Here is a 24,295-nt window from a genome sequence, read left to right as displayed (position 1 = left end):
CAAAGCACCCTGCCAAACCTGCTAAGGATCGAGACCCTAGCAAGGTGACCCATCAGCCTTGCCCGCCCATGGAGGGGCCCCAACCCTTCTGGAAAACGACCAGCTCACGAGTCCGCTACCCCCACAGCCCAGCCTTGGCCTTTCTGGAGCCCCCGCCCCAAAGTACATGCCAGCACCAATGGCCGCTGTGGGTGCTCACGGGATGTTTCGGCTGCGCACCTTCTACAGCCCCCGCGGTTCCCAGGGGCTTCAGGGGCTCTGATGTCCAACATCGTGGTTGAAACATAAAAGGCCATCAAAACCCCGAATAGTCCAGCGTCACCTGAAGTACAGCAGATCCGTTCTTAGCTTTAAAGATGCCTAAATTGACCGGGAGCACGGTCCCGTTAGGGCTGTGGGGGCCCGTGGGGGCAGACAGTGTGGACTGAGCCTGCTCTGGGCAAATGCAGAGCCCTCCCCTCAGATGGAACGGGACATGCGGGCCCCCTGGGAAAGGCTGGTCCTTCCCGGGCCACCTCACTACCTCAGGTGGGGCCGCGGTGGAACAGTGGAAGGTTCTAGATGGGCCACGCTCCTGGAAAGCAAGGAGCATGGGAGGAGGAGGGCAGGGGCCTTGGTCCCTCTGCTCAGTCCACCCTGAGTGCCACCCCTCCACGCTGCGAGGCCACCAGCCATGGTCCCCATCCTTGGCCCCCAGTCCCGTTAGGTCCGACCTCGGAGGCACTGGCTGGAGGTGGAAAGTCAGGAGGAGAGACCGCCCTGCCGGCTCCTAGACCTTGGCCGTGGCACGGCGGGGGGGTGGCACGGCGGGGGGGTGGCACGGCGGGGGGGTGTCCCGCCTCTGCCCCGTGGCTGGCCGTGCTTCCTGCCGGCGCCGTAGGCGGGAACCACACCCCCTCCCCGGCTGCCCGCAGCTCCACCACTAACGGCCCGCGCTGGGGCACCGTTGAAGCCTGGCGTTCCCGCTCTGGCCCACAGCAGTCTGGGTCCCCCCAGTCACGGGGACAGCGCCCCGTGCGCGCATACCAGCTAACAGGTGCCTCCCCAAGAAGCCACATTTAAAAGCGTTTGGCTCCCAGACACGTGGCCCGCCCGCACCCGCAGTGCTGGGTTGTGTGACCACCGCTCTCCCAGCGACAGGGCCAACATCCGGCCCAGGAGCCACACGGGGGGCCCAGCACGGACCAAGGCCGGGCACGGAGCAGGCGACCCGGGGCAGCACGGACCTGCCCCCAAAGGTCTGTCCCCACAGCGCCCCACTCCCAGGCCACTTCCCCTGCGGCCCACGCAGCCGGCCCACAGCCCCCACGGGGTGCGCCACAGCTCCCAGAGCCGGCTCCACACGGAGCAGCTTCTCGACAGGTTAAAATCCCAAAACCAGCTGGGCGCTTCTTACTTCCCTCTGGGCACAGAGGCGGGGGCCCGGCCCGACGTCTCCCAGGCCACCGGACTCTCAAGCTGTCCGCATTTCAACGCCGGCACACGAGTCCGGAGAACAGCGCCCCGGCTGGAGGCTCTGGAGCTAGTTTCTCAGATGCCACAGAGACGGAGCCCCGAATTGTCAGCAGACACACAGTCAGTCCTATAAACGGGCAACTGGCCGACCGAGGCCTTGGGGCCAAGCCCAGCTCATCTGTGGGTGGCCTGGAGGCTCTGGACGGACAGCCGAGTATTTGCCCCAGAAACCGTGGCCGTGAGGCCCACAGCAGTGGACACTGGCCCTTCCCGTCTGCAGGAGCAGCTCCGGGCAACAGTGCCTGCAGGCTGCAGCGAGCCCGCCCCCCGACCCCGTGCTCCCTCCCCCCCCCCCCGACGGGTGCCCCGCTCACCTGTGGCCTGGCAGAAGAGGTGGAAGGTCCCCAGGGCGTGCACCTGCTGGGCCTGGTCGCTGAGGAGGGGCGGCAGCAAGGCAATGGGCAGGCTGCTGTCTGACCCCGAGGCCGAGGCCGGCCAGGGGCTTCGGGGAGAGGAAGCGGAGCCGGGGCCCCGACAGGACAGGGAGGAGGACCCCGGAGGAGGGAAGGGCACAGATGAGGCTGCGAGACAGAAGACAGAGAAGAAAGAGGCCACTGAGGCAGGCGTCCTCCGGATCCCACCGCATGCCAGAGGAAGGAAGCAGAGCAAGGAGGAGAGAGGGACCCAGGCTGTCCTGACGCCCGCCCCCCGGTCAGCGCCCCCAGAAGGGAGGGAGGCCTCCCGGCCGCGGCAAATCACGTGCCCACGTCAAGGATATAAGCTGCTCGTTTATTCGGTTACTTTCCAAATGTATACAATTCAAAGTAGAAAAATAAAAACAAAGTAAATCTTATAAAACACAAACGTTTACACCAAGACAGTCGAGTCCTATCATGCTGAAGAGGACGCTGTCCACACAGGGACACAGAAATCCATTTTATTGCTCTTTGCCACGGAAAGAGAGCCTCCTCTTGCAGGTGTGGGGGAAGCAGCAGGTGGAGTGCGACGTCACCGCGGTCAAACCGCCTCGCCCGTTTGCACCTCGAGAGGCCGCGCCAGGCCACGCGGGTCCACCCCATGGCTCCGTGGGGTGCTGAGACACAGGCTTGTCTGGCCACCACCGCCCAGCTCGCTTGTAGGTGTGGACAGCGCTGTTCAGTTGTCCGTCTGCATGGGAGGTTTCGAGCAGCGGCTGTGGGCATCTGATCGTGCGACGCATGCCCCCTCAGCTCCGGGCCTGGCGGCGCCACAGACCCTGAAGACCCTGCCTGGCTCACGGGATAGCCCCCCACTGTCCTCTCTTCTTCGAAAGAGTTAAAACAGAAAAAAAAAAGTATAGAAAGAAAATCTCTCTGAAAATGATGCTTCCCTCAAGGAATAAAATTAAAAAAAAAAAAGTGTGCTCAAGAGATGGTTTTGTCTACGTTTCTAAAAGCAGAAAGAACGCATTTAGCCAAAGTAAGTTTATCCCTGAGAATCGTAAGCAACGTAAGCTCTATCCTATCCTCACATAACAACAGAATCCAGAAGATGTACATCTACTAAATATTAAAACATCTGCTTTCGTAATTAAAAAAATAAACGACCTAACACAAGAAAAGTAAAGCCCTACAAAATAATCCCGTGGAAGAAAAGGTTCGTGCCAATCTGGACAACAGGCGCTAAGTTACCAATCTGATAAACAAAAATGCCATTTCCAATCTGGAATGAAATGCTCTTTCAGGGGCCACTGCTCTGAGGAGGGGGCGTGCCAGGCGCGGGGGTCCGCGGGCCACCGCGACGGGGCTCAGGGAGCCGGCACCACCACTCGCGGGCCCGTCCCAGACCGCGGCCCACCGCGGGAGGCCAGGACGCGCTGCTCGCCGCTTTCCAAAAGGACAAAGAGAAACCAAATCACAAGCTTGACCCGAGAGAAAAGACACAGAAGACAGGTGCACAGACATGGGCTCCCCAGGCGGCCCCGGGCCGGGTGACCGACGGTGAACGGAGGCCTCCGCGCGGGCGCCTCAGTCCGCATCCACGTCCGCGTCCGAGTCGGCGTACTTGAGCTCACACTTGACGTCGAAGGGCCTGTCCCGGGCCGGGAGGTCGTCGAGCCGCTGTGAGTCCTCCCTGTCGGTGGGCACCCTGCTGGCCATGGTATCCTGCTCCGTCTCGTAGCCGGTGTCCAGGGCCGGCCTGGGCTGCCCCCCGTTCTGCTGGGAGAAGCTGCCCTGCTCCACCAGCGTCTCCTTCACGCTTTGCTCGAACTCGGAGAAGTCGGCCGTGGGCTGCTTCTTCCCCAGCAGCACGGCCGAGCGGAACTTCAGACACTGGCTGGGCAGGTAGCCCTTGTAGCAGTTGTAGGAAACGAGGCAGAGACAGAGCACGAAGAAGAGCAGGAACAGGAACATGAGCAGCCGGTTGTCACTGGACTTGAGATACATGGTCTTCTCAGAGTGCACCTGGGGGACCGTGTTGATGATGGTCTTGGGTCTGCAGGACACGCCGGTGGGCGCGGGGCTGGGCGGTGGCGGGGCCGGGGTCTGGGCCGGGGCGCCTGGGATGGGCTCCGTCGACGCTCTGAGGAGGGTCCTGTCCCCTTCGGCCCGGGCGGCCGGCAGGGTGGAGGCCGCCGGGGTCCTCGGGAGCACTCTGACCTCCAGAACGTGCTTGGCCACCACCTGCAGGGCCGTCCTGTTCCGGACCCTCTCCTCCGACAGGCACTGGTACACCCCGCTGTCGCCCTCCGACAGGTTGAAGATGAGCAAGTTCTTCCTGCCCACCAGGCTGTACTTGGGGCCCTTGGGCTCGAGCGCGTTGTTCTGGAACGTCCACACCACCCGGGCCAGGTTGGACTTTTGGGAGCATTTCAGTTCTGCCGTGCCACCATGCTTGAAAAAATGCTGCCGGAAACTTTTAGTTTCATCTGGAACATCAAAATAAACGTGCACAGCGTCAACAACCCGGCTCACTACTTCACGTCTTTTAAAAATAGGTCAACACGCACAAGAGAACACAAGAGTTTCACCCACTGGAACAACACGGAATCTTCCAGAACAACTAAGGAGATAAAGACATGCGTGACAGAACGGCAAAGATGAGCCCCGGGTGGCAGCCCAGTGGAACAAGGACCTCGGAGGCAACCGAACAGCAGAGATGGCGTCTGGCGCCCTGGCTCCCCGGGAGGCCGAGCGGCAGCGTGTGGAGTCGCACGCCACGTGCCTCTGCTGGTGGCTCCGGGGCTCGTGGCCTCTCGGTGCGCCCGGCGCCCCCTCCTGAAGCTGCCCCAGCTGTCGGGTCAGGGGCGGGAGCGTGGCTGCCTTCGAGGGGGTGAAGGGATGTGCCGGACCCCCGCGGCCGGCGGTGGCCTCCGGAGGGGACGAGGACGCCTCTCTCAGCGCCCCTCCCTCCCACTCCCAGGACGTCTGGGGTCATTTAAGTGGCCCCAAGCTAAGCGGCAGAGAGAAGCGTCTCGAGAGCAGATGTCATGGGTTGGACGCCGAGTGCCTTCCAGTAAACACACACACCACGTGGCTTCCAACACCCTTTTCTGCAAATCAAGGGGATGGCGGGGTCGGCCCCCGTGCTGTCACGGATACCTGCCCTCTGTTCCGAGCACAGAAAGAAAGACAAAGCGCACGAGATGCCACACACCAGCACAGCACCATGACACGGTCACGAGACCCGGCCGCCTGGGAGGAGCGCGGCGAGGAGGAGCCACTTACCCGGGCAGGCGGACGTGTCCCCGCTCATCTGCTGAATCAAATCCCTGCAAGACAAGCAGGCATGGTCACGCACGCGCCTTCCCCACAGGCGGGGCGGGCAGGCTGGCATGCCGCGTCCCCCGGGTACCTGCTGGGGCCGTCTGTTGGCTGCAGGGCCACGCACGCCTCGGTGGCCCGGTTCCAGGCGCAGTAGGGGTCTCGGGCCAGCACGCAGTCCTTGCAGGTGGCATGCTTCTCGCAGAAGGCCACGGGGGCCTGCACCACGCCCGAGCTGGAGCCCGCGTAGACAAACCTTCCGCCCTGCGGGGGTGAAACACGAGAGCAGGCGGGTGAGGGGGCAGCCGGGTGCGCAGTGCCAGGTGCATCTCCGGCTCACGGACGGTGACGAGCGTGTTCCCTCGTTTTCTCATCTAGGAGCTTCCAGAGCTACGAGCATGCAGGTGCCGCGTGGTCTCCCAGCCCAGTCCGCGCACTGACTCAGCACTCCAGGCCTCGGTCCAGTGCCCCCCTCCCTCCCGACCAGGCGCCTGTGTGGATGCGTGTCTCCCTCCGAGCGGACGGAGCCCCTCCAGCCGGACCCTCCTGGCCCCACCACAGGTCAGAGGCCAAGGGCACAACTTGGAGCCCAATCTCAGGCATGCCTGGCGTGAGCAGCCATGCACGGACGGCCCCAGTGGGTCCAAGTCCAGCGGGGCCGGGAAAGGGGGCGCCAGCGAGCGGCGGGGGAGCGTGCAGGATTCCAGCACATGGGATAAAGGACGTGCCAGGCACTGTCACATCCAGGTTTGCGAGGAACACGTGGACAGGGAGGCTGACAGCTGGTACATCAGAGAGCCCAGCTCACAGAGCAGCTAACTGCTCTCCTGGACGCAGCGGGGACAGGGCTCCCATGCAGGGACGCCACCCGACGGGTACACAGGATTGCAATTCCGCACTTGTGTCTATGCTGTCCTCCGCCCAAAAGCCGGTCTCCCCCTGATCTTCTGGGTAACCCTGAGATTTGCGAGCTTAACAGAATTCAGTGTTTCTGACCCAGATGGGGTGCAGTCTTCCGCCGGGGGGGACAGAACGGCTGGCGCTCTGAGTCCCTGGGGCCAGCCTTGGTCTCCTGGCCTGTGACCCCCCCACCCCTCCCCCCACCCTGCATGAGCACAGCTGAGAGAAAGGAAGTCCCCTCTGCAACAGACTGTTCTAACAAGTGGCAGAGAGAGGCAGGCCCAGGGCCAGACCCCCGTCGGCCCGCACCGGGCAGAAGAGGCCACACGCCTGCCGGAAGGACCGAGGACGCCACCCCAGATCACGGTGCAGGGTTCACGTGGCTCAAAGAGGCGAGGGTTCCTGGGAGGGCCGAGCAGGTGACTTCGAGGGACCCTGGAGGGTGCAGACACCTGACCTGTGCACGTGGCTGTGGGCGGGGGGGCAGGCTCCCATCTCCGCGTACACCCCCTCCCCAGGGCTTGGCTCCCGTGAAGCAGAGCCACCGAGTAACGGAGACTGATGGAAGGGACAGGAAAACACGTGTGAGGGGGTGGCTGTGATCGCTGGCGGGTGCATGCATCTGGGGGCCGGAAGGATGGACACACAGCAGCCTTGAAGTCCCCCGCAAACAAGCGTTAGTCACCATGGGCCGAGCACACGCCTGTGCGCCCCGGCCCAGCCTGTGTGGGCCCCTGCTGTCACGCATGTCCCCAAACCCTCAGCCCCTCCAAGCACAAGGAGACCAGGGCGTTCCATACACCACCGACCAGTTCTCTGCGAAGCCACCAAGACAAAGTTAGATGGGGACTATCCCAGGCCACAGGGGCTGAGGAGTGAGCCACCCCAGGCCACGTGAGGCGCTGGAAGTGGAGCGGACGTTTGTGAGGACGGAGGAGCATCTGACGTCTGGGGGCTCCTTCACGCCGAGGGAAGGCCCGGGGTCCCTGCCCCTCATGCTAATGACCTCACGCTTTTTTAAAATGAGAGGTGTTTGAAAAGACAGAAAAAAAACCACCTGACCGGGTGTGAGGTTTGGGGAGTGCGCGTGCGCCCTGGCCCTCTCCCGCCTGGCCCCTCGCAGGTCCCCACGCCCCTGGGAGCCCCAGGCTCACACTGTCCCGGCTAGGTCTCTGTGCACACGGCCACGTCTGACCTGTGCGGGGTCTGGTACTAAAGGATTTGTGCAAATGACGTGCCCGCCAACACGCAGATGCAGCCTGCAGCCTGGGCTCGGGGGGGACCAGACGGAGCATGTCTGCCGCATATTTCCACACGAACCGAAAGCAGGACTCAGATGTCCGAACACCACGTTCACGGCAGCCTGGGGTGCAGGCAGCCCGCGTGCCCGCCCACAGATGGCGGGGAAACAGAAGGTGGGTGTGCGAACCGTGGAGCATTCCTCCCAGAAGAGGAAGGATATCCTGTCACATGCTACACGGGTCACCCTCAAGGCCCTGCGCTCGGTCAGATAAGCCAAGACGACAAACACTGATCCCACTCACATGAGGTCCTGGGCCCTCAAATCCCAGAGACAGAACGCGGATGGTGGGCGCTGGGTGCTGGGTTAGTGCTCAGTGGGGACAGGGTTCCTGTCGGGGAAGGTGAGAAGGTTCTGGAGATGGATGGCGGGAGGGTCACACAACCACGTCAACGTAGCGCCCCCATAGATGGTTGAAGCGTTAAGTGTTCCCAACACGTATTCACGTTAACAAACACAAAACCGCCACCAAATCCTCGGGGGATGCGGACCTTCCCGGGCTGTGCGCCAGCCGCCCTGCTCCCACAGCCAAGGCCCGTGTGGCTGCCCGCGAGAGCCGGCGAGCGGGGCTGGAGCGGGGGTGTCTCTCTCACCCCGAACGTCCACTTCCTAACGTCGCGGCTGCACACCCGCTGTTCCAACCCCCCGAGCCCACCTGCCCGGGGAGAAGGCGTGGGGGCCCCTGTGAGGACAGAGGGCTCCCACGGCTGCCAGGCCCCCTGCATGGCCTGCCCCCGGGCGTGGGCATGTGACCAAGTCCTGGCCACGGGCAGCTGAGCACAGGGCTGACCCACAACCTCCTCCTTCCTCCCCAACCCTCATCCCCCTACGGGACGGACGCCCACGCGCCCAGAAGCCTGAGTCTCCGAACGACACTGCGGACGGGAGCTGTGGTCTCTTCGCGTCTACACTGGGGGCCCAGCCTTTGGGCTGACGCGCATTCCACAACCGGGAGGCCGCAGGGTACGGGCCGCAGCCCGGCTGAGCAACTGAGCAACGCGGCTGCGGGCGGGAGGGCTTCTGCCTTCCTGTTCCGGCAGCAGAGCCAGGTGAGCGGGGGCAGGAGGCACCAATGCCGAGTCTCTGGTGGCTTGAAGCTCGCCTAGGCTATAGGGTCGTCTTCCCCTTTAGAAAGCCCACGAGGCAGGAGCCGGGAGGGGACGTGACCCCGCGGCGGGAGTCTGGACACTAGATCCAAGAAGGTAAGCTCACGATGAAGGGGACCCGTGTGTGATGTCTGCAGACACGCCCGTGCTAAGTCCGCGGCTTGCTCTCGTCTCCCGCCTGGCTGCCGGGCCCCTTGCTGTGCCCACTGCCCCCACCAGGAACCAGGCTGCAGGGACGCTTGGAGGGGCTGTGGGGCCACCTCCTTCAGGTGTGAAGCTCTGTCCACACCTGGACAGGAGGCTCAGGAGCGTCCTGGGTCAGACAGGGAAATCTCGGCGTGCGAGCAACACCCTACAAAGCAGGGACAGCGGAGCCTGGTGCCCCAAACAAGGCCTTACGCCCTGGTCCAGGCAGTGGCCAGGCAGAGGCCAGGCTTGCAGCTAGGGGAACGGGAACAGAGCCCTTGGGCTCAGGCTCACAGCATGAGGACACCCACACGGAGAAGCGAGGCCTTCAGCCGCAGGGCAGGGCTGTGCCACCCCCAGAGTCCGATGTCCCCCAGGTACAGATGAGGAAACTAAGGCAGGACCGGCTTGTCGGCCTCATGTGCTCACGGTCCTGGCCCGGGCCTGCTCTGCCCCTCATGCTCCACCCCAGCTGTAAACGGGGAGGCACGTGCCCCAGGCTGCGGGGACAGATGGCAGGGGACGGCCTGCGGCACCTTTCCATCTCCCCAGCTTGCCTTCCCTCCATCCCAGAGCCCAGGGCTCCCATGACCTTCTGTAAGAGCCTGGAGGTTGGCTCCTCTGGACCAGCCAGGTGAGCGCTGGCCCGGCCGGTGATACGGCCATGTGAGGCCGCCCGCCCGCCCGCCCGCCTGGCCACTCTACCTGCTCGGAATTCAGCAGCAGCGTCTGCACTGGCTCAGGGTCCTGGAAGAGCCGCGTCTCTTCGATGATGTGGGCCTCATTCTCCAGGCTGACCGCTTTGTGCAGGGTGCCCCGGTCTGCAAGGACAAAGCTAGAGGTCAGGGATGCACCCGGAACGCAGGACAGTCCCTGTTCTTCCTCTCAGCTCCCTCCCTCGACAGGACACGTAGAAACTGATGCAGTCTGCACTTTGGAGGTGGAAAAGGAAAAGCCACTAGCAAATGCACTGCGGCCTCTCGTGGCCTGGGTCAGCACCACCGTTTTCCGAAAAACGGCTTAACACACCATTGCTGACTGCAGTGGAGGTCGGTGCAAAGAGATGGTACGAGCAGGTTGCAGGAGAGCTGGCTCCCAGGCCCCACTGGCCCTCGGGGGTGCTGTCCTTTGAGGGGCCATGGGCAGGTGAGGGCCGGCCCCCCACCTGGCTCAGAGCTCGCTGGAAAGCCCCCAGGGCCGGCCATGGCGCCCTCTCCCAGGACGGGCTCCCATGGCAGGTCGGGACAGGCCTTTGGCCGGCTGCATGGGCACCACCCGGACTCCCTCTGTGCGAGCCTCAACCACCGTGCCTGGACCCCCAGACGGGGGCCAGGACCCGTGTGGCCGCGGACCTCGGAGGCCAGTACCAGGGGCTCTTCCGTAAAGCAGCAAGGATGAGCCCGACTGGCCCGGGGCCGGCACCCACCTGTGCCGACAAACATGACGTCGTAGAGGGTCCCGTCCAGGGCCTGTGTCCTGTCCACCACGATCTGCGTGTAGTTCACATCGCTTCGGATGAGCCTGGGCCTGTTGTCTATCGGGGTCACAGAGCTGTCCATCAGAGGGTGGTCTTTGACGAACTGCAGGGTCTTGTCTGGCAGACTGAGGGAGCTGGAGAAGTTGGCGGCCCGCGCCTCGCGGTTGATGCACTGCGGAGAGCAGAGCACCCCGTCAGCGCGCGCACCGGCCAACCACACCGGCCACCGCACGCGCGCCGCACGCGCTTCCCACGCGGCCCCCGCGAGGCGCAAAGCCCACTGCACGGCGGGCTCATCGGAAAGGCCATGAGGTAAAATTCCACGAGACACGATGAAGTCGTTATGTATCAAGTTTCTGAAACTGAAAACGAAGTACTTACCGCCTGGTAGCTCTTGCGGGAGAATGCTGCTAAATCACTAAAAACAGCCCAATTCCAAATAGCACAAAGGTCAAGTGGGAGAGGGAGTCCTTCGTCTGTCCCTAGCTCCTGATGTGCGTGAGCGAACGCACTTCAGCTCGGAATAGGTGTGGAGGGATCTGACTGCTGTCGGCCGACGGGCACCCCAGGGATGAGACCCAGTCCTGGGGCGAGCGAGCCTGAGCGCCGGCCACGTGCCCGGCCCCACTCCCCGACCCCACCCCCAGCCCCACTCACCGCCCCGGGCCGCGGCGTGGGCACAGCCCCGTTGTAGCGCACCCACTTGGTGTGGGACTGCTCCACCGTGGTGCTCTGCATGTACTTCCCCTGGGAGAAGACCGCCTCCATGGTGGACAGGTTGTAGGCGCACACGGCAGACAGCCCCACGTTGTTCCTGGGGAGGAGGGGACAGCGTGACCGCGCCGGCGGGCGGGCATGCCAACACCACCCCCCGGCCCCCGGCCCGCGCACTCACAGCTGTGGGGTGAAGACCCCGTAGATCACGGGCTCCTTCAGGCCCTGGGCCCTGAGCACGAAGACATCCTGCAGCACGTTGAAAACGAGGTTGCTGTCTGGCCGCGAGCAGATCAGCCTGGCCTTCAGGAAGGACGTCCACTTCTTCTGCAAGGTCCGCAGGCCGCCCTGGTCCCCCTGAAACCCGAAGGAAGAGCGTGGTGGTGGTGGGGGGGGCGGGACCCGGGAGCGACCCACGCCAGGCGGGGTCTCTGATCAGAACACAAAACCCAGAGAGGCCTCTCCTGGAAGTCACCTTGCAGCAGCTGGGGCCACAGGTGGGCCGCACGCACCGGGCCTCGCACCCGGCCCAACAGCTGCGGACGCCCGCCAGCCTCACACCACGGACCCCGGTGAGCGAGCCGCGGACTCAGGGCTTCCATCTGCCTCAGTCCTCTTTGCAGAGGACACGGTCATTTCTAAGGGCTTTGCCAGGTCCTCCACAAACACATTTTCGTGAGCTGGCCCCAGGGGACGTCGGATGTGACGCGCTCGGGAGACAGCCCCGAAACAGAAATCCGGATGTGGGAGATGTTGGACTCCAAGCGTCCTTACTTATTTTGGACACGAAAAACACCCCCCCACCTTTATGTTGGAATGCCAAAACCCCAATTCCAACAGAATCGAGCTCACACAGTGAACAGAAACTTTCTATAGCCTGGGAGGTCTGGGGACAATGTGTCAGAGGCAGGCCTGCTGAGGCCGGACAGCTGGTCCCACACGGGGCGCCGACGCTCCCGGGGTCTGCAGGGGGACCCCCCACCCAGGCTGCCCCTGGGCAGGCCCAGTGTCTGGCGGCCGTCCACACCATCCGCGGCACGGAAGGATGAAGCAGTGGGTAAAGTGACATTTTGGAGGAAGCTTGGCTGGCTCACCTTGCAGACCCGCGCTACCCGTGGGACCATCAGCTTGAAGACAAACTCGTACTCCACAGACACCTCGGTGAAGAAGAAGTAGACGCGGTCATCCCCGCCGTCCACGCCGTCTGGGTGCTCTCGCATCACGTCAGCAAAGACGAAGCTTGGCTCTGCAAGCGACAGATGTGTGTCGTCCCTCTGCGCACCCCCGGGGCACACGACGCAGAAGGGGGCGCGCGCCATGTCCCCCCCAGGCCCGGGGTGCGGACGGTGCCTGAGACCATGCCTGTGAGAACAGGCAGCCAGCTCCCTGTCCCCGGGGACCCACCGAAGACGCCGTGTGTGCTCACACGAGCCCCCAGCCCGCAGACCCAGGTGCCCCAGCCCACCCCACAGCGAGGAGCAGCCAGGGTCCCCCAGAGCCCCCGCGACTTCCAAGCCCCCGAGAGCCCCGTGTGAGCAGTTGCAGGGCCCCGCTGTGTACACGCTGTCCCGAGGGGAGTGGCCCGGCCAGCCCGAGTCACCACCAGGCCCTCACGTCGCGAAGGGCAGGGACCCCATCCGGCTTCAGGGAGGGCAAGGCGGCCCCGATGTACCACGGGCTCCGCGGGGAAGGACCCAGCCTGGGGCGCCGGCTGCGAGTCCTGGCCGCTCCGGAAGCTCCCCGTGTGGGGGCCGCCCCGAGCTGGGGGGATGCGAGGGCCCTCGGGGAGGCTCAGAGCCGCACAGGAACACGGCAGCGGGGCACCTGCCTCTTACCGTTGAGCCACGGTATCGCATACTCCGTCCTCAGAGGGCTGTGGGACGAGTTTCGGGAGATGATGGGCTCGCTTCCCAGAAAGTTGTAGGATGTCCCGGAATACAGCTCCCCATCTTGAGCACCCCAGAGGACAGAGGAAAGGGGGTCAGCCGCAGCACTCCCGTCACAGCTGGGCATGAGCCCCCCCGCCCCAGGAGGGGGAAAGACCACGGCCCTGCTCCTGGGCGTGCGTGGCCGCTTCCCGGGCCTTCTGCTGCATTTCCAAGACCAGGACAATCGTGCACTCCACGTGAAAGGTGCTTTTCGAGGGCTGGGGTGCTAACACCAGGTGACCCCGCACCCGGGAGGTGACAGACTTAATGGTGGGTGTGCGGGGCTCCCGGCCTGAGGCTGCGGCTCTGCACGGACCTCCCTCCAGGAGCGTGGACAGCATGAACGAGAGGCACGTGATTTGCACGAACGACAAATCTAAAATAACCCCTTCCCACAAATCTGACTTGTGGCCCCGGACAGTGGCCGGTCACCTTTTTGCACAATGAGTTCAAACAGTCATATGGGGGTCTACGGAGAGGCCCGCGTGCCTTCTGAGAGGACAGGGAACACAGAAGCGGATGGAGTCCCCGTGCGGGGAAGGGACCCGAGCCCGGCTGCGCGCTAACCTGGGGGCAGGACTCACCAACCATGACGGACGTGTAGCTCTGCGCTGGGTCAAAGGGGCACCTGCCCTTGCCATCCTCACTTCTCCCCAGAAATTTAAAGGATGTTAAATTCTGCAATTGAACGAGAAGAAAGAATATCAGGAAATGTCTGAATTTCTATGCTTGCAGCGTCTGGGTGCTAAACCATTTCCCAGATGCGCTGTCTGGGGGGGGCGGGGGTGGGAGCAGGTGCACACAGCCACGCGAGTCCCAGGGCTGGACGCGGCACCTCGAGAGCCGCGCAAGAGCTAGGAGCCGCAGATCCAGCTGACTTGGCTGTAAGACGCCCGCAGCTCCGGGGTCACAGGGCAGTCGGGGCAGACCTGGGGCGGGAGGCGCTCCGCCAGCAAGCGAACGCCGTGTGCGGGATTTCATACCAAAATGGAGGCATTTGAGGCGGTGGGGCCCAGACCACCCAAGAAACAGGTGCCTGGAGAAAAGCAGAATCTCCCCCTCATTCCACCCCATTCTGCACTCACACAGCAGGGCTGACCTCAGGCTTGGGCGTCCCTCCTGGCCAGACCAGGGAGCCCAAAACCCCGATGCATAAAGGGCGGGAAAGCTTTGTGCACGGACGCTGAAGCCGAGTTTGACGACAGGTGACACGGGGAAGGGCCCACGCAAGGACAGCTGAGAGGGGATGTCAGAGAAGAGACCCGTCCGCGGGACGCACGCTAGGGAAGGATGAGCAGCCGGGATGCAGCCGATGACAGCGCCACCTCCAGCCCTCCCCACCTGCAGAAGCTGAACACCACGCGGGCCGCGGGGAGTGGGTGCACGGCCGGGAGGGAGGGGAGCAGAGCGGACGTGGGGTGCTCGCGGGCCCGGAGAGGCCGTGGGCCCGCCTTCAGAGGGCAGACTCCCTGTCAGGCCAGGGATTACAAGCCAGGGTGCGAATGGATCACGGGTCTAGGGAGGTTGGGGGACGTGTGAACGAGGGGTCGGCCCTGAGAAGGGCGGTCGATGGGGACGACTGCGCATCTTCTCAGGAACGACAGGCCTGGCTCGGCCGTGCAGGAGAGCGCCGCTCTTCCTAGCCCTCAGGGGCCGCGGGTCACAGGGCAGCACGCCTGCTCCCAACCCTGCCATCGGCCTTTCTGTCAGCTCCAATGTTTTTATTAAAAATACTGGAAAAAATTACAGGTCCAGATTTAAATGGGACGCCCGAATCCCTTACCTAACAACTGACAGGCCCACGGGATCGGAGTCTACGCCCCAGAGCTCAAAGCCGATTGACTAGAGCTCAGCCAGCAGATCCCCGGATGTGCGGACGTTTCTAACATGACCTGGCACACTTTTCCCCGACACAGAAAGAGGCCAAGCCTCTCCGTGGGCCCAGACCACCGGGTCGACCAGGCTGCGTGTGCGCCCGCCCCAGGATCTGTGCGTGAACACGGTTTCTCCAGGCAAGTCCTTCATTGGCCCCTACTTAGCGCTGTCACTGACGTCTGACTCAAGGTTGGAGAATCTTCCTTAAATTCCCATTGCTTTGGGGTTTCAGCCCAGGAAGCTCTTCCACTTCCCCCTCCCCCGGCCGGTACTAAGTCAGGGGCGGTCACTGGAAGATGGGCTTGTCAATCCACAGGTGCACACTTGTCTCCTCTCTCTGTGGCCGTTCTACATGGTTCCACAGGTGCCTGAGCAAAAGGAGCTTCTCCCAGCAAGACACTGCCGTCCACCGTGCTCCGTCCTTGCAGCTCCCTGTCGGCAAGGGGCTGGGAGGACAGGGTGGGGGCCCCTCTGCAAAGACCCTCATGCAGCACAAGGCAGGCCGGGGCCAGGAGGACCGATGCGGGTTGGAAGGGAGCTGCTCGCACACCGGCCGCTGCCCCTCGAGGGCGTACGTTCCAGCACCAGACCACGTGGTGAGGCCCCAAGCCCAGCAGTGGCCGCGGCGTCCCCACAAGGCCGGGCTGCCGTAAAGCAGTGCAGACAGGTGGCCTCCAGCCCTCGCGCCCACTCCTTCCAGCTCTGGAGCTCGGGTACCGGCTGGTCGGAGTGTGGTGAGGGCCCGTTCCCTGGCCGGCAGGCAGCCCCCCGTCCTCTCGTTTGGAGAGAGCTCACAGGCCCCATCTCCGAACACCAATGCATGGGGGGCCTAGGGCTTCCCCACGTGGATTTGGGGGACACCAACACTCAGCCCATAGCACAGGTGAGCCCACAATGCGCCAGCAGGAGCAGAGCCCTGACTCGTCCATCAGGCCTCCCACAAACACACAACGTGGCAAGAAGGACGCGGGAGGCCGGACCACGGCATGCTGCTGCTGTGTGTGTCAACAGCCCACGTCCCAGAAGGTCCCCCCACTGCTGGCTCCGCGCCGTGGGCCACTGGCCCCGAGTCCTGCCCTGTCGTGCCCCCGGCGACACTGGGCTTCCGGGAGCCCGGCGAGTGGCCCGCGGCATCCCGAGGCGCCCCTGCCGCCGGCCGTTAGAAAACCCTACTGCCCTGCCGAGTGGGGAGCCCCGATGCTGCCCTGGAGGGGGTGCCGGCCTTACCAGGTGGTCACAGGACGGCTGGAACGCGTTGGTTCCGCACACGTAGAGGGCGTGGGCGCTGAGCGGCTGCAGCACGCGGATGTAGTTGAGACATTCAGTCTGCAAGGGAGGGACGCGCCATCAGCCGCCGGCCGGCTCCCGCTGGACGCCCTCCGCTACCCGAACTTCAGGGCCCCCACCGTGCCTCCCTGCCACCCCACCAGCACCTCGGCTGGCCCCCGTGTCACGTGCTCGCGTGGCCCTGCCCGGGCGGTGGGGCAGGTCCCGGAGCCAGCCTCCCCCCGCCCAGGACAAACCTCCGTCTGCAGCGTCCACAGGCCGGCTGTCAGGGGCCAGGACCTCACCCCCCACCCCCGGTCACTAGTGCACCCTCAGCAAAGCCGCGCTGACCTCACCTTCCTGGACGCCCGCCACCGAAGGGACGCGTTTACTCTCCCTCGACACTCGGCACGTGCCTTGAGGCGGCCGGTGCGCGGCATCCCGCCTGCCGTCCTCGTCCCCAGGGACCCCACCCCGCCCGCCCCAGGGTGCGGGGCTGGAAACAGTGCTTCTCCGGGGACAGGCTGGGCGAGGGGGGGGCCTGAGGCTGTGCGCACACGAGAAAACCAGACGCCACCAAAGAACACGCTATTTTAGGCTGAAATGAGCGTACTGGGATTATACGTGCTGTTGTCTGAAATTATCTCTGCTCAGGGAAGGTTTTTCTGTTCTTCTCCCCCCCAGGATTGTTTCTAACTGGTTGGCAGTAACTCATCCTCCCCATGTGAGCCGGGAGGGACCCTTGTCCACGTGGGGCTACGCGAGCACTCGGCCTAATTTAGCTCTCAGACAACTCCCTGCAACACCAGTGATTACCACACAAAGCCTGCATTTTCCCATTTCCTAAAGCAACTTCGGATCTAGTGATTTCAGCAAAAATGTTTAACATTTTGCTAAAAAAAAAAAAGTTCAGCAAAAACATTTTTTTCATTTTAATGATTTTGAAATTAACCAACAGCTAAAATCTACCTTAACTCAGCTGTCCTGCCCTAATACCAAGGAAGATGGGGCTCTTACACTGGCAGACTCAGACACGGGCCGGGCACCCGACTGGGGCAGGGCGCCCAGCCAGTGGTGGGGTAACCTGAGCCCTGGGGGGGAGGCGGAACCTCAGGCCAGCACTGCCCGCATGGCAAGCATGCCGAGGTGCCCAGTATCCCCTGGAGAAGGAGCAGATTCTCCAGGGACGATCGCTGCCCCAAATTCAGAAATCCGACAGCAACCCCTCCAGGCTGTTGGGGTGCTGGGGAGGCCTGAACCCTGCATTTCACACTTTTAGCTAACAGGCACCAGAAATGATTTTCTCTATCAAGTTTGAGCCCATCTGAATAAATTCAACTAAGTTAACCTTTACCAGAGTGTTTTTCAAGAGCCCCCCACCCCGCCGCAGGCTCCTGCGTTAAGAGACCCCGCCTCAGCATTTGGGCACAGAGGACAACCCCAGGACGGTTGTGACCATGTCACCAGGGGGTTCTGAGACCAGAAATTACCTGTCTTGACTTCCCTTTTTCGGCACATTTTGCTTTTTTATCTTCTGAGACCCTCCAGTATGCCTGTTAGGAGAAATGAGAGTCCGTTTCAGTGCATGTTCCCCGTTCAAAAGGGGATGCCGGCGTTAAAATGCACGGTTTACAAAGCACACGGTGCCCCATGGGGCACGGATACTCCCCCCCGACAGTCGAAGTGGGACTGCAAAGCCAGGCTCAGCCAGAGGACGTCGAGGTCCCGAGCAACTGGGGCTTCTAGAACATTCCGCCCGAGACCCCCACCGAAGCCAGCGGCGCCTGGCCTCCTGGATTCCCGTGGTTGGCTGCAAAACCAGCAGCCAATGCTAGAGTGCTAGCAGCGAGGTTTTCGATTATCAACCCGCTAGACCACAGGTACCCTCAAATGGCCACGTGGGTTCCTGCGACCGTCCGTGGACAGCAGGACCAGGCTCCTTTCAGTTTTCTGCTCCCCCCCCACGCGTCCTCCACGACCTGTGCTTCTGCTGCCTTCACGCCCCGTGATGTGCGATCAGAACGGGGCAGCCCGCGGGGGCCTCAGCCCTGCCCTCCAGAGGACCGGAAGCCACAGGCCACACCGCAAACAGCCCCCCGACTGCTGCCTCGCCTTCCCCAGGATGCCCGGTCTCCGCGTGTGATGACCCACGATGGGCGCCCCGACAACCGGAGCCAGCCGCCGGAGCCCAGAGCTCGGGAAGCGCCCGGAGCTTCTCCACGGCGGCAGGCGATGCCCCGTGCACGCGGTCCCATGCTAAGCATCCTGCACGCACTCGCTCCTTGCAAGGCCTGACCGGCACACGCATCACCAGCGGTGCGTTTCCAGAGACCGAAGTCATCCTCAGAACACACAAAAGCACAACCACGTCCCGCGGCCGAAGGCAGCTTCCCTCAGAAAGCAAAATGCCAGCGATTTCATCTCCGTCTACACAAAACACGTAAGGCCACGGGAGCATGAATGCAGACGGGCCCCTGGCCGTGCTCACTGGGCCCCGAGGGGACGTGGCACGCAGCAGCAGAGAGCAAAAAGCCAACCCCAACCCCTGGGCTCATGTCTGAGGACCCAGCGGTCGAGAGGCTGCCACCGGCCGGGAAGGGACTGGCTGAGCACCAGGCACGGCTCGGGCGGCGACGGAGCTTCCGACACTCCGATTCGCGACCCCGAGGTCATTCTGAAAATCCGAATAATCGGACCACCACTACCTCCCTGAGAGAAGGAGCTCATTAAAAACAGGCAAACGAAGGCCAAGATTCCAGGTGCTGACCCCCCGACTTCCAAAGGAACTGGCCCCGGGGGACATGAACCCGCTTGCTGGCGGCTTCCTGCTCCCACGTGGAGGAGAGGCCGAGCTGGGGAGTCCCGGACGCAGCTGGGGCTGCACTATGGGACCTGCCTCGGCGGAGGGGCCTGTCCGTCACCGAGGACGCGGGAGTGGCAGCGTTCCCAGCGAGGGGCCAGGGCGGTGGCGGGACATGGACACTTGCCGGGCAGAGTGCGCGGCTCCATGGATGGCCTGATTTCAACCGGATTCACGTCATTTATGACAGTCCATGGAATCGGAACACCAACTATTTGATGACAGTTTTTGGATGTGATTGTGGTGTTTTGGTTATTCTGACACAAAGGAGCCCTTTCCCTGAGGAAGGGGACACCCAGGGAACCCCTCACGGATGAAGAGCGTGTTTGGGACTTGCTTCGAAGCCCCCAGAGACAACGGAGCACCAGGACGTGGGCGGAGGAGGGTGACCCCGGGCTGCAGGAGCCGACGGGGGCACAGGTCTCCTCGGCACCACTCCCTCGACTTGTGTGCGCTCGAGATTCTCCATAATGAAAAGATAAAAAATTCAAGAGGAAAGGACAGAGGCCCCTGGTGAGTGGCCAGCATGGGAGGACGGAGCTGCTCGGAAGCAGGGTGGGAAGGCGGCTTCGGGGTGACGGGCCCCTTGCTTGCTGGTGGGCGGGAGGCTGCTGGCCCGGCGTGCAGGATGGCGGTGGGGCCGGCCACGGCGTGAGCAGGCTGCGCGGCCAGGAAAGCGCCCGATGCCCCAGGAGGGGTGGTGACCAGTGCAGACTGGAGGAGAGACGCCGGGAAGGTCCGCGGCCCACACGGCAGTCGAGAGCGAGCCCACGCCTTACCTCGTGCTGCTTCACGGAGATGTTGTGCGCCCTCAGGGCAAACACGGCTTCCCGGGCACCCACATACAGGGTGGTCTTGTCTTCGCTGAGCAGCAACACCGAGTAGTTGAAGATGCCCGGCTCGTGAAACTTCTCCAGGTGCACCTCTGCGGAGGCAAGAGGCAACATCAGGCATTTCCCAGCCTGGACACACCGAGCACCCCGTCCTGCTGTAACACACCGTCATGTCGCCAGGGCTGTGCGTGGATCCCCTGCCCGAGGCCAGCACGCAGACCCGCTCAGACAGTCGCTACGAGCGTGCGACCCTGCAAGGCCCCCGAGCCACTGTGCTCGGCCAGTGCTGGGGCCCGGGGCCCTTTCTTGTTCCTCCAGCGGAGTTCCAAACCCTGCACTCAACGTGGCCTCCGAGGAGTGTGCCCTCCCAGGAGCGAGCGTGGCCTCCACGCATGTGACCTCCCAGGCAACCCCAGGCTGCTGACCACTGTGCTTCCCGCGCTCTCGTGTACTTGTGTTTAATCTTAACACAGATTAAGTACATGAAGAATGTAACTAAGCTTTTCTTATTCAGGAAAAAAAACATGATGTAGCTCAACAGCTTTAAAAAAATCTAGTTCAGTAAATATATCCCTTAACTGAAGCATTTTTCAGGGAGAAGCACCACGAGCTTATAAATGAGAGAAACACTGATGTTTCCTCTCTTATGAGGAAATCGCATGGACAAGCAGGACAACGAGAATCGGGACAATCGGCAGTGACATGAACGGACTGGCACAGTTTCTCAAGGCCTGACCGTCCCAGCATCAGCACGAGCGGTCTGAACTTGGATTTCATGGACCACTGGTTTCACGTAAGGACTAGGTGTCCACACATTCTGCTGTCTGGATTTTCCCAAGCTGGAGACAGGCGCGCGGACGAAGGCTGTCCCGGCACGCACACGGCCAGGGACACTGCACAAGACGGCTCAGCCCTGCGCGCAGCCCTCGCTCCACTCGCCGGGGAGCCCAGGGGTCTCAGGACACAGCTCCCAGCAGGGGAAACGGACAGAAACTACAGATGGCAAATGAGAGCCCTTGGCGGGAAGCCTGGCCGCCTGTCATTACATGTCCTCAAACAGGGGCGCCTGGGTGGCTCAGATGGTTAAGCGTCTGCCTTCGGCTCAGGTCATGATCCCAGGGTCCTGGGATCGAGCCCCACATCAGACTCTTTGCTTGGCGGGGAGCCTGCTTCTCCCTCTGCCTTTGCCTCTCTCTCTCTCTCTCTCTCTCTCTCTCTCTCTGACTCTCATGAATAAATTAAAAAAAATAAAATAAAATAAATGTCCTCAAACAGGGCATTTAGAGAGGTTCGTGCCCAGGGAGCGCACCACACATCCTCAGGCTCTCCGGTGGCCCCGGCTTTAGAAACCTAACTGGCAGCCCCTGAACATGCCGGGCAAGTGTTCGTGTCACCCAGGCACCTGCCCGCCCGCAGGGGGCCGGAGAGCAGACCCAGCGCGCACAGTGGAGCCCATGCGTCGACTGCGACAGCAGGGCTGCCCCGTACCTCTGTGCTCCCAGGTGATCCTGGGTTTGGGTGCAAACGCCACCGCCATCCCAAACAGCATGGCGAGGGCAGCAAGCAGCCCCCCGACAGGGGCACGCATCCTCACGCGTGGGCGCCGCACAGGGGGCTCGGGCAGCAAACGCTCGGCCTGGGGGCCGCGGCGGGTGTCCCGGCGGACGCTGCTCAGAGCCTGGGGGCTGTGACCGGCGGCAGAGCCCGGAGCTGGTGGGCGGTGCAAACCCTGAGGACCCGCATTTCCCAGGCGCCGGGCGAGGTCACCACCGCCAACGTGGAAGGCCACCGGGTTCTTAAACTGTGTGCTTCCTTTTGGCTTCGCAAAGAAATTCTGGAAGTGAGAACAAAGGTTACAGGTCAGGATGCGTGTAGTAACACCCGCTTTCTATTCCGCGCTGTGCCCCGGGCTCTGTCTGCGCAGGGGCGGGGGGTGGTGGGGGCGCAGCCCCATGCTGACGCTGCGACCCAGTCACTAAGAGCGGAGTTCCAGGGCAGACGTGGGAACCCAGGCTGGGACGGCCGCCCACCTCCCCCCTTGCCGGGCACTCGTGGCCCGCAGTGGACCTTTGCAAAGGTGCAAAGCAGGGACCCGGATCCCCCGCAGACCCTGGCTTCCCAGCTCCCGTAATGCCTGTCAGGGAGGTCAGCCGGGGCGAAAGACCAAGAGCGCCACGTGCAGGCTGAGCCGTGTGCATGTGTGCTTACACCACACGTGTGGGAGCACGCACATGCACACATACTCACACGACCTTGCCGTGCAGGACGGCTGACCTCCTGCCGCAGACAGGGCCACCCCCAACGCCCTGCGCCCCCAGCCGCACCCGAGAAGTCGCTGGGCCACAGAAAGCGCCGTCAGAGGCTCTCGGGGTCCCTGGGGAGCAGCTCGTTGGAAGGACAGAGGGTGTGGGCTGGGGGTCTGCAGGTCTCCCAGCCCCCACGCTCTGCCCCACACGCCATCCGCAGGGTGCCCTGCAGTGGGGGCAGGACAGCCTCGCTGCAGACCGCTGAGGCAGGGCCCCGCCAGGACCCAGTGGGACTGTGACATGAATTTCTTCTGGCTTCTCAGGATGGGGCTGTAACCAAACAGCTGTGGGAGCAGAGGTAGGACCCTCATCCTTCCCAGACATGCTGCCCCCAGGGAGGCCCCACATGAGATCCACTGCCCGCCCCCACCCCAGGTTTCCTCTTCTGCAAAATAGTGGAGCAGCCTGCCTCCCGCCCTCAGAGAGGACCCTGCTCACCACCTTCTCTTCCTTCCATCCCATCAAGTCAACCCACCTGCAAGTCTCTCAGGCCAACAGGCCCCTGGGCCCCTCTCTGGAGCCTTCCCCCCCCCCCCCCCCCCCCCCCCCCCCAGGGACGTCCAAGGGGCAGCCAGCTCCATACCCCCCAAGAGTTCCCTCCTGCTCAGCCTCCGCAGGGCCCCCACAACCGACCATATACCAGCCCCTGCTGCTTCCTGGCACCTCAGCCCAAACCAAACCTCCCAAGAGGGTTTGAGGGGAAGTTTTGACTTTCTGTTCACCTAGCCAAGCCACTACCTCCAGGAAGCCCTCCTGGGCTGCCTCCTCATCCTGCCCAGGAGGTCACCTCTCATGCCCCTGGAATCCCTGTCTGGCCCTAAAGCCCAGGACGTGGCATGGCTTGCCCTCGGCATCACTGTGGACTTAACGGGGCCTTCCTCGTCGTACCTTTGTCTGTTACGTCCGTGCCCAGGGCACCACATCTGCCCCACTCCACTTGGTAAAGAAAGTACTCGGGGGGGGGGGCCCGGGGGAGGGCTGAGATGTGGGCACGGCCAGGCCTCAGCTCCTCACCCCCCTTTCTTGTTGGGGCACCACTCTGCCCTTCCCCTCCCTGCCGAAGGTGTGCCGGCCAGGTCTGTTCACCCGGCGTCTGTCCTCATCCCAACGCCACTCTGTGGCCGTGAAGCCGGGGAGTGCCTCTCTCCGGGGACTGGTCACCTGCCCGGGGCCAGCACCTTGCTCCACGAACGGCCATCAGATGGGCATTCTTTTCAGGTTTGAGTTGTGCGGTCTCTGTCCCAGGTACTCAAGTCCACCGGGGGGCGCAAAGCAGCCCCAGAAATGCGTGAAGGGACGAGCACGGCCGGGCGCCAACACGACCATTTACAGAACCGGCCCCGGTCTGCAAGCCGGGTACTGTGCTGGGGACCCACGGGGACGGCCAGCCCAGACGCTCGGCACCACAGCGGGGGCGGGACTGGACGCTAAATGCAGAAGCAGATGCACCGGGAAGCGAGACCGGGAGGGACGGAGTGAGCTCACCGAGTGCTCACTCTCCAGGCAGTCGGCTCGGAGGGCTCCCCGCGCGGGGCCGCGCAGGAGACCCCGCTCTCCCGCCCACAGCGCGGGAATGGGGCACGAGGTGGCTCCGGGAGCCCAGCCAGGGGAGGGCGCCAACTGCGCTGGGTGCCCGTGTGCCCCCTGGTGAAGCAGCCCCACGGCGCCCAGCGAGCACTAAGCCCTCCCGCAGAAATCCTCCACAGCTGCAGGACACCGAGGCCCCGGGGACGGGCTGTGTGCGCGGGCGATGCTGACAGCTCAGGGGTGCCGGGTGCCCCCCCCCGGGGGCCATCTCCACCCCTGCTCCAGGCTGCACAGCGCCCACCCCCATCCTGACCCCTCCACCGCTGCCCACCCCTCACCCTGCTTCCGTTCTCGCCGCCTGTGGCAGAGATTACCCACTTCCTGTCCCGGCACCCACGTCCCTCCACTCTTACTAACAGCATCTCGGTTTTACCCAGGATGGCGGTGCAGCCAGCTAACTGCGGCCCCCAGCTTCTGGGTGGCGGCTCCAGCCAGAGAACTGCCAACAGGAGTTATTAGGTGGGAGTTCCAGGAAGGCTCTTAAGGCTGACTCAGCTAGTGTTTGCAGTTTTGCCTTCAGTCTTTCCTCTGGTGCCTGGAACTCATATTTGATGGCTGGAGCTCTGGGTGCCACCTTGTGAACATGAAAACAAGGGTCTCATTCTGCAAACAGCCAAGCGGAAATCCACTGGGGGCCCTCCCAACATACTGGAGACCTGACACCTGCTTTCTTCTGCTTGCCCCTAGACCTGCTACATAAGCCAGTAATCTCCTTAAACTACTGTTTTTCAGGTTTTTATTACCAGCAGTCAGATATAA

At 63.1% G+C, this 24,295-nt stretch overlaps 1 protein-coding gene across 1 annotated transcript in view; it reads right to left on the bottom strand.

Moving 5' to 3' along the window:
* Window positions 1–2,073: 2,073 nt before the first annotated feature.
* Window positions 2,074–24,295, bottom strand: part of SEMA4D (semaphorin 4D) — an 89,867-nt gene continuing 67,645 nt past the window's right edge. The window contains exons 5-18 of the mRNA XM_035028977.1: window positions 21,132–21,477; window positions 19,590–19,735; window positions 17,441–17,503; window positions 15,912–16,010; window positions 13,394–13,487; window positions 12,717–12,830; window positions 11,976–12,127; window positions 11,063–11,238; window positions 10,825–10,981; window positions 10,117–10,339; window positions 9,396–9,511; window positions 5,290–5,462; window positions 5,163–5,206; window positions 2,074–4,363 (exon numbers count right to left, since the gene is read on the bottom strand). Of these exons, the coding sequence (XP_034884868.1) occupies window positions 3,462–4,363; window positions 5,163–5,206; window positions 5,290–5,462; window positions 9,396–9,511; window positions 10,117–10,339; window positions 10,825–10,981; window positions 11,063–11,238; window positions 11,976–12,127; window positions 12,717–12,830; window positions 13,394–13,487; window positions 15,912–16,010; window positions 17,441–17,503; window positions 19,590–19,735; window positions 21,132–21,477 (2,805 nt within the window). The 3' untranslated portion in view covers window positions 2,074–3,461. The remainder of the gene's footprint in view (window positions 4,364–5,162; window positions 5,207–5,289; window positions 5,463–9,395; window positions 9,512–10,116; window positions 10,340–10,824; window positions 10,982–11,062; window positions 11,239–11,975; window positions 12,128–12,716; window positions 12,831–13,393; window positions 13,488–15,911; window positions 16,011–17,440; window positions 17,504–19,589; window positions 19,736–21,131; window positions 21,478–24,295) is intronic.

The sequence above is a fragment of the Mirounga leonina genome, unplaced genomic scaffold (genome assembly GCF_011800145.1).
Source record: "Mirounga leonina isolate KUSES-001 unplaced genomic scaffold, KU_Mleo_1.0 Mir_224, whole genome shotgun sequence".
Taxonomy (NCBI): Eukaryota; Metazoa; Chordata; class Mammalia; order Carnivora; family Phocidae; genus Mirounga; species Mirounga leonina.
The sequence above is the reverse complement of the archived record's forward strand: the minus strand, read 5'-3'. Positions and strand labels throughout refer to the sequence as shown.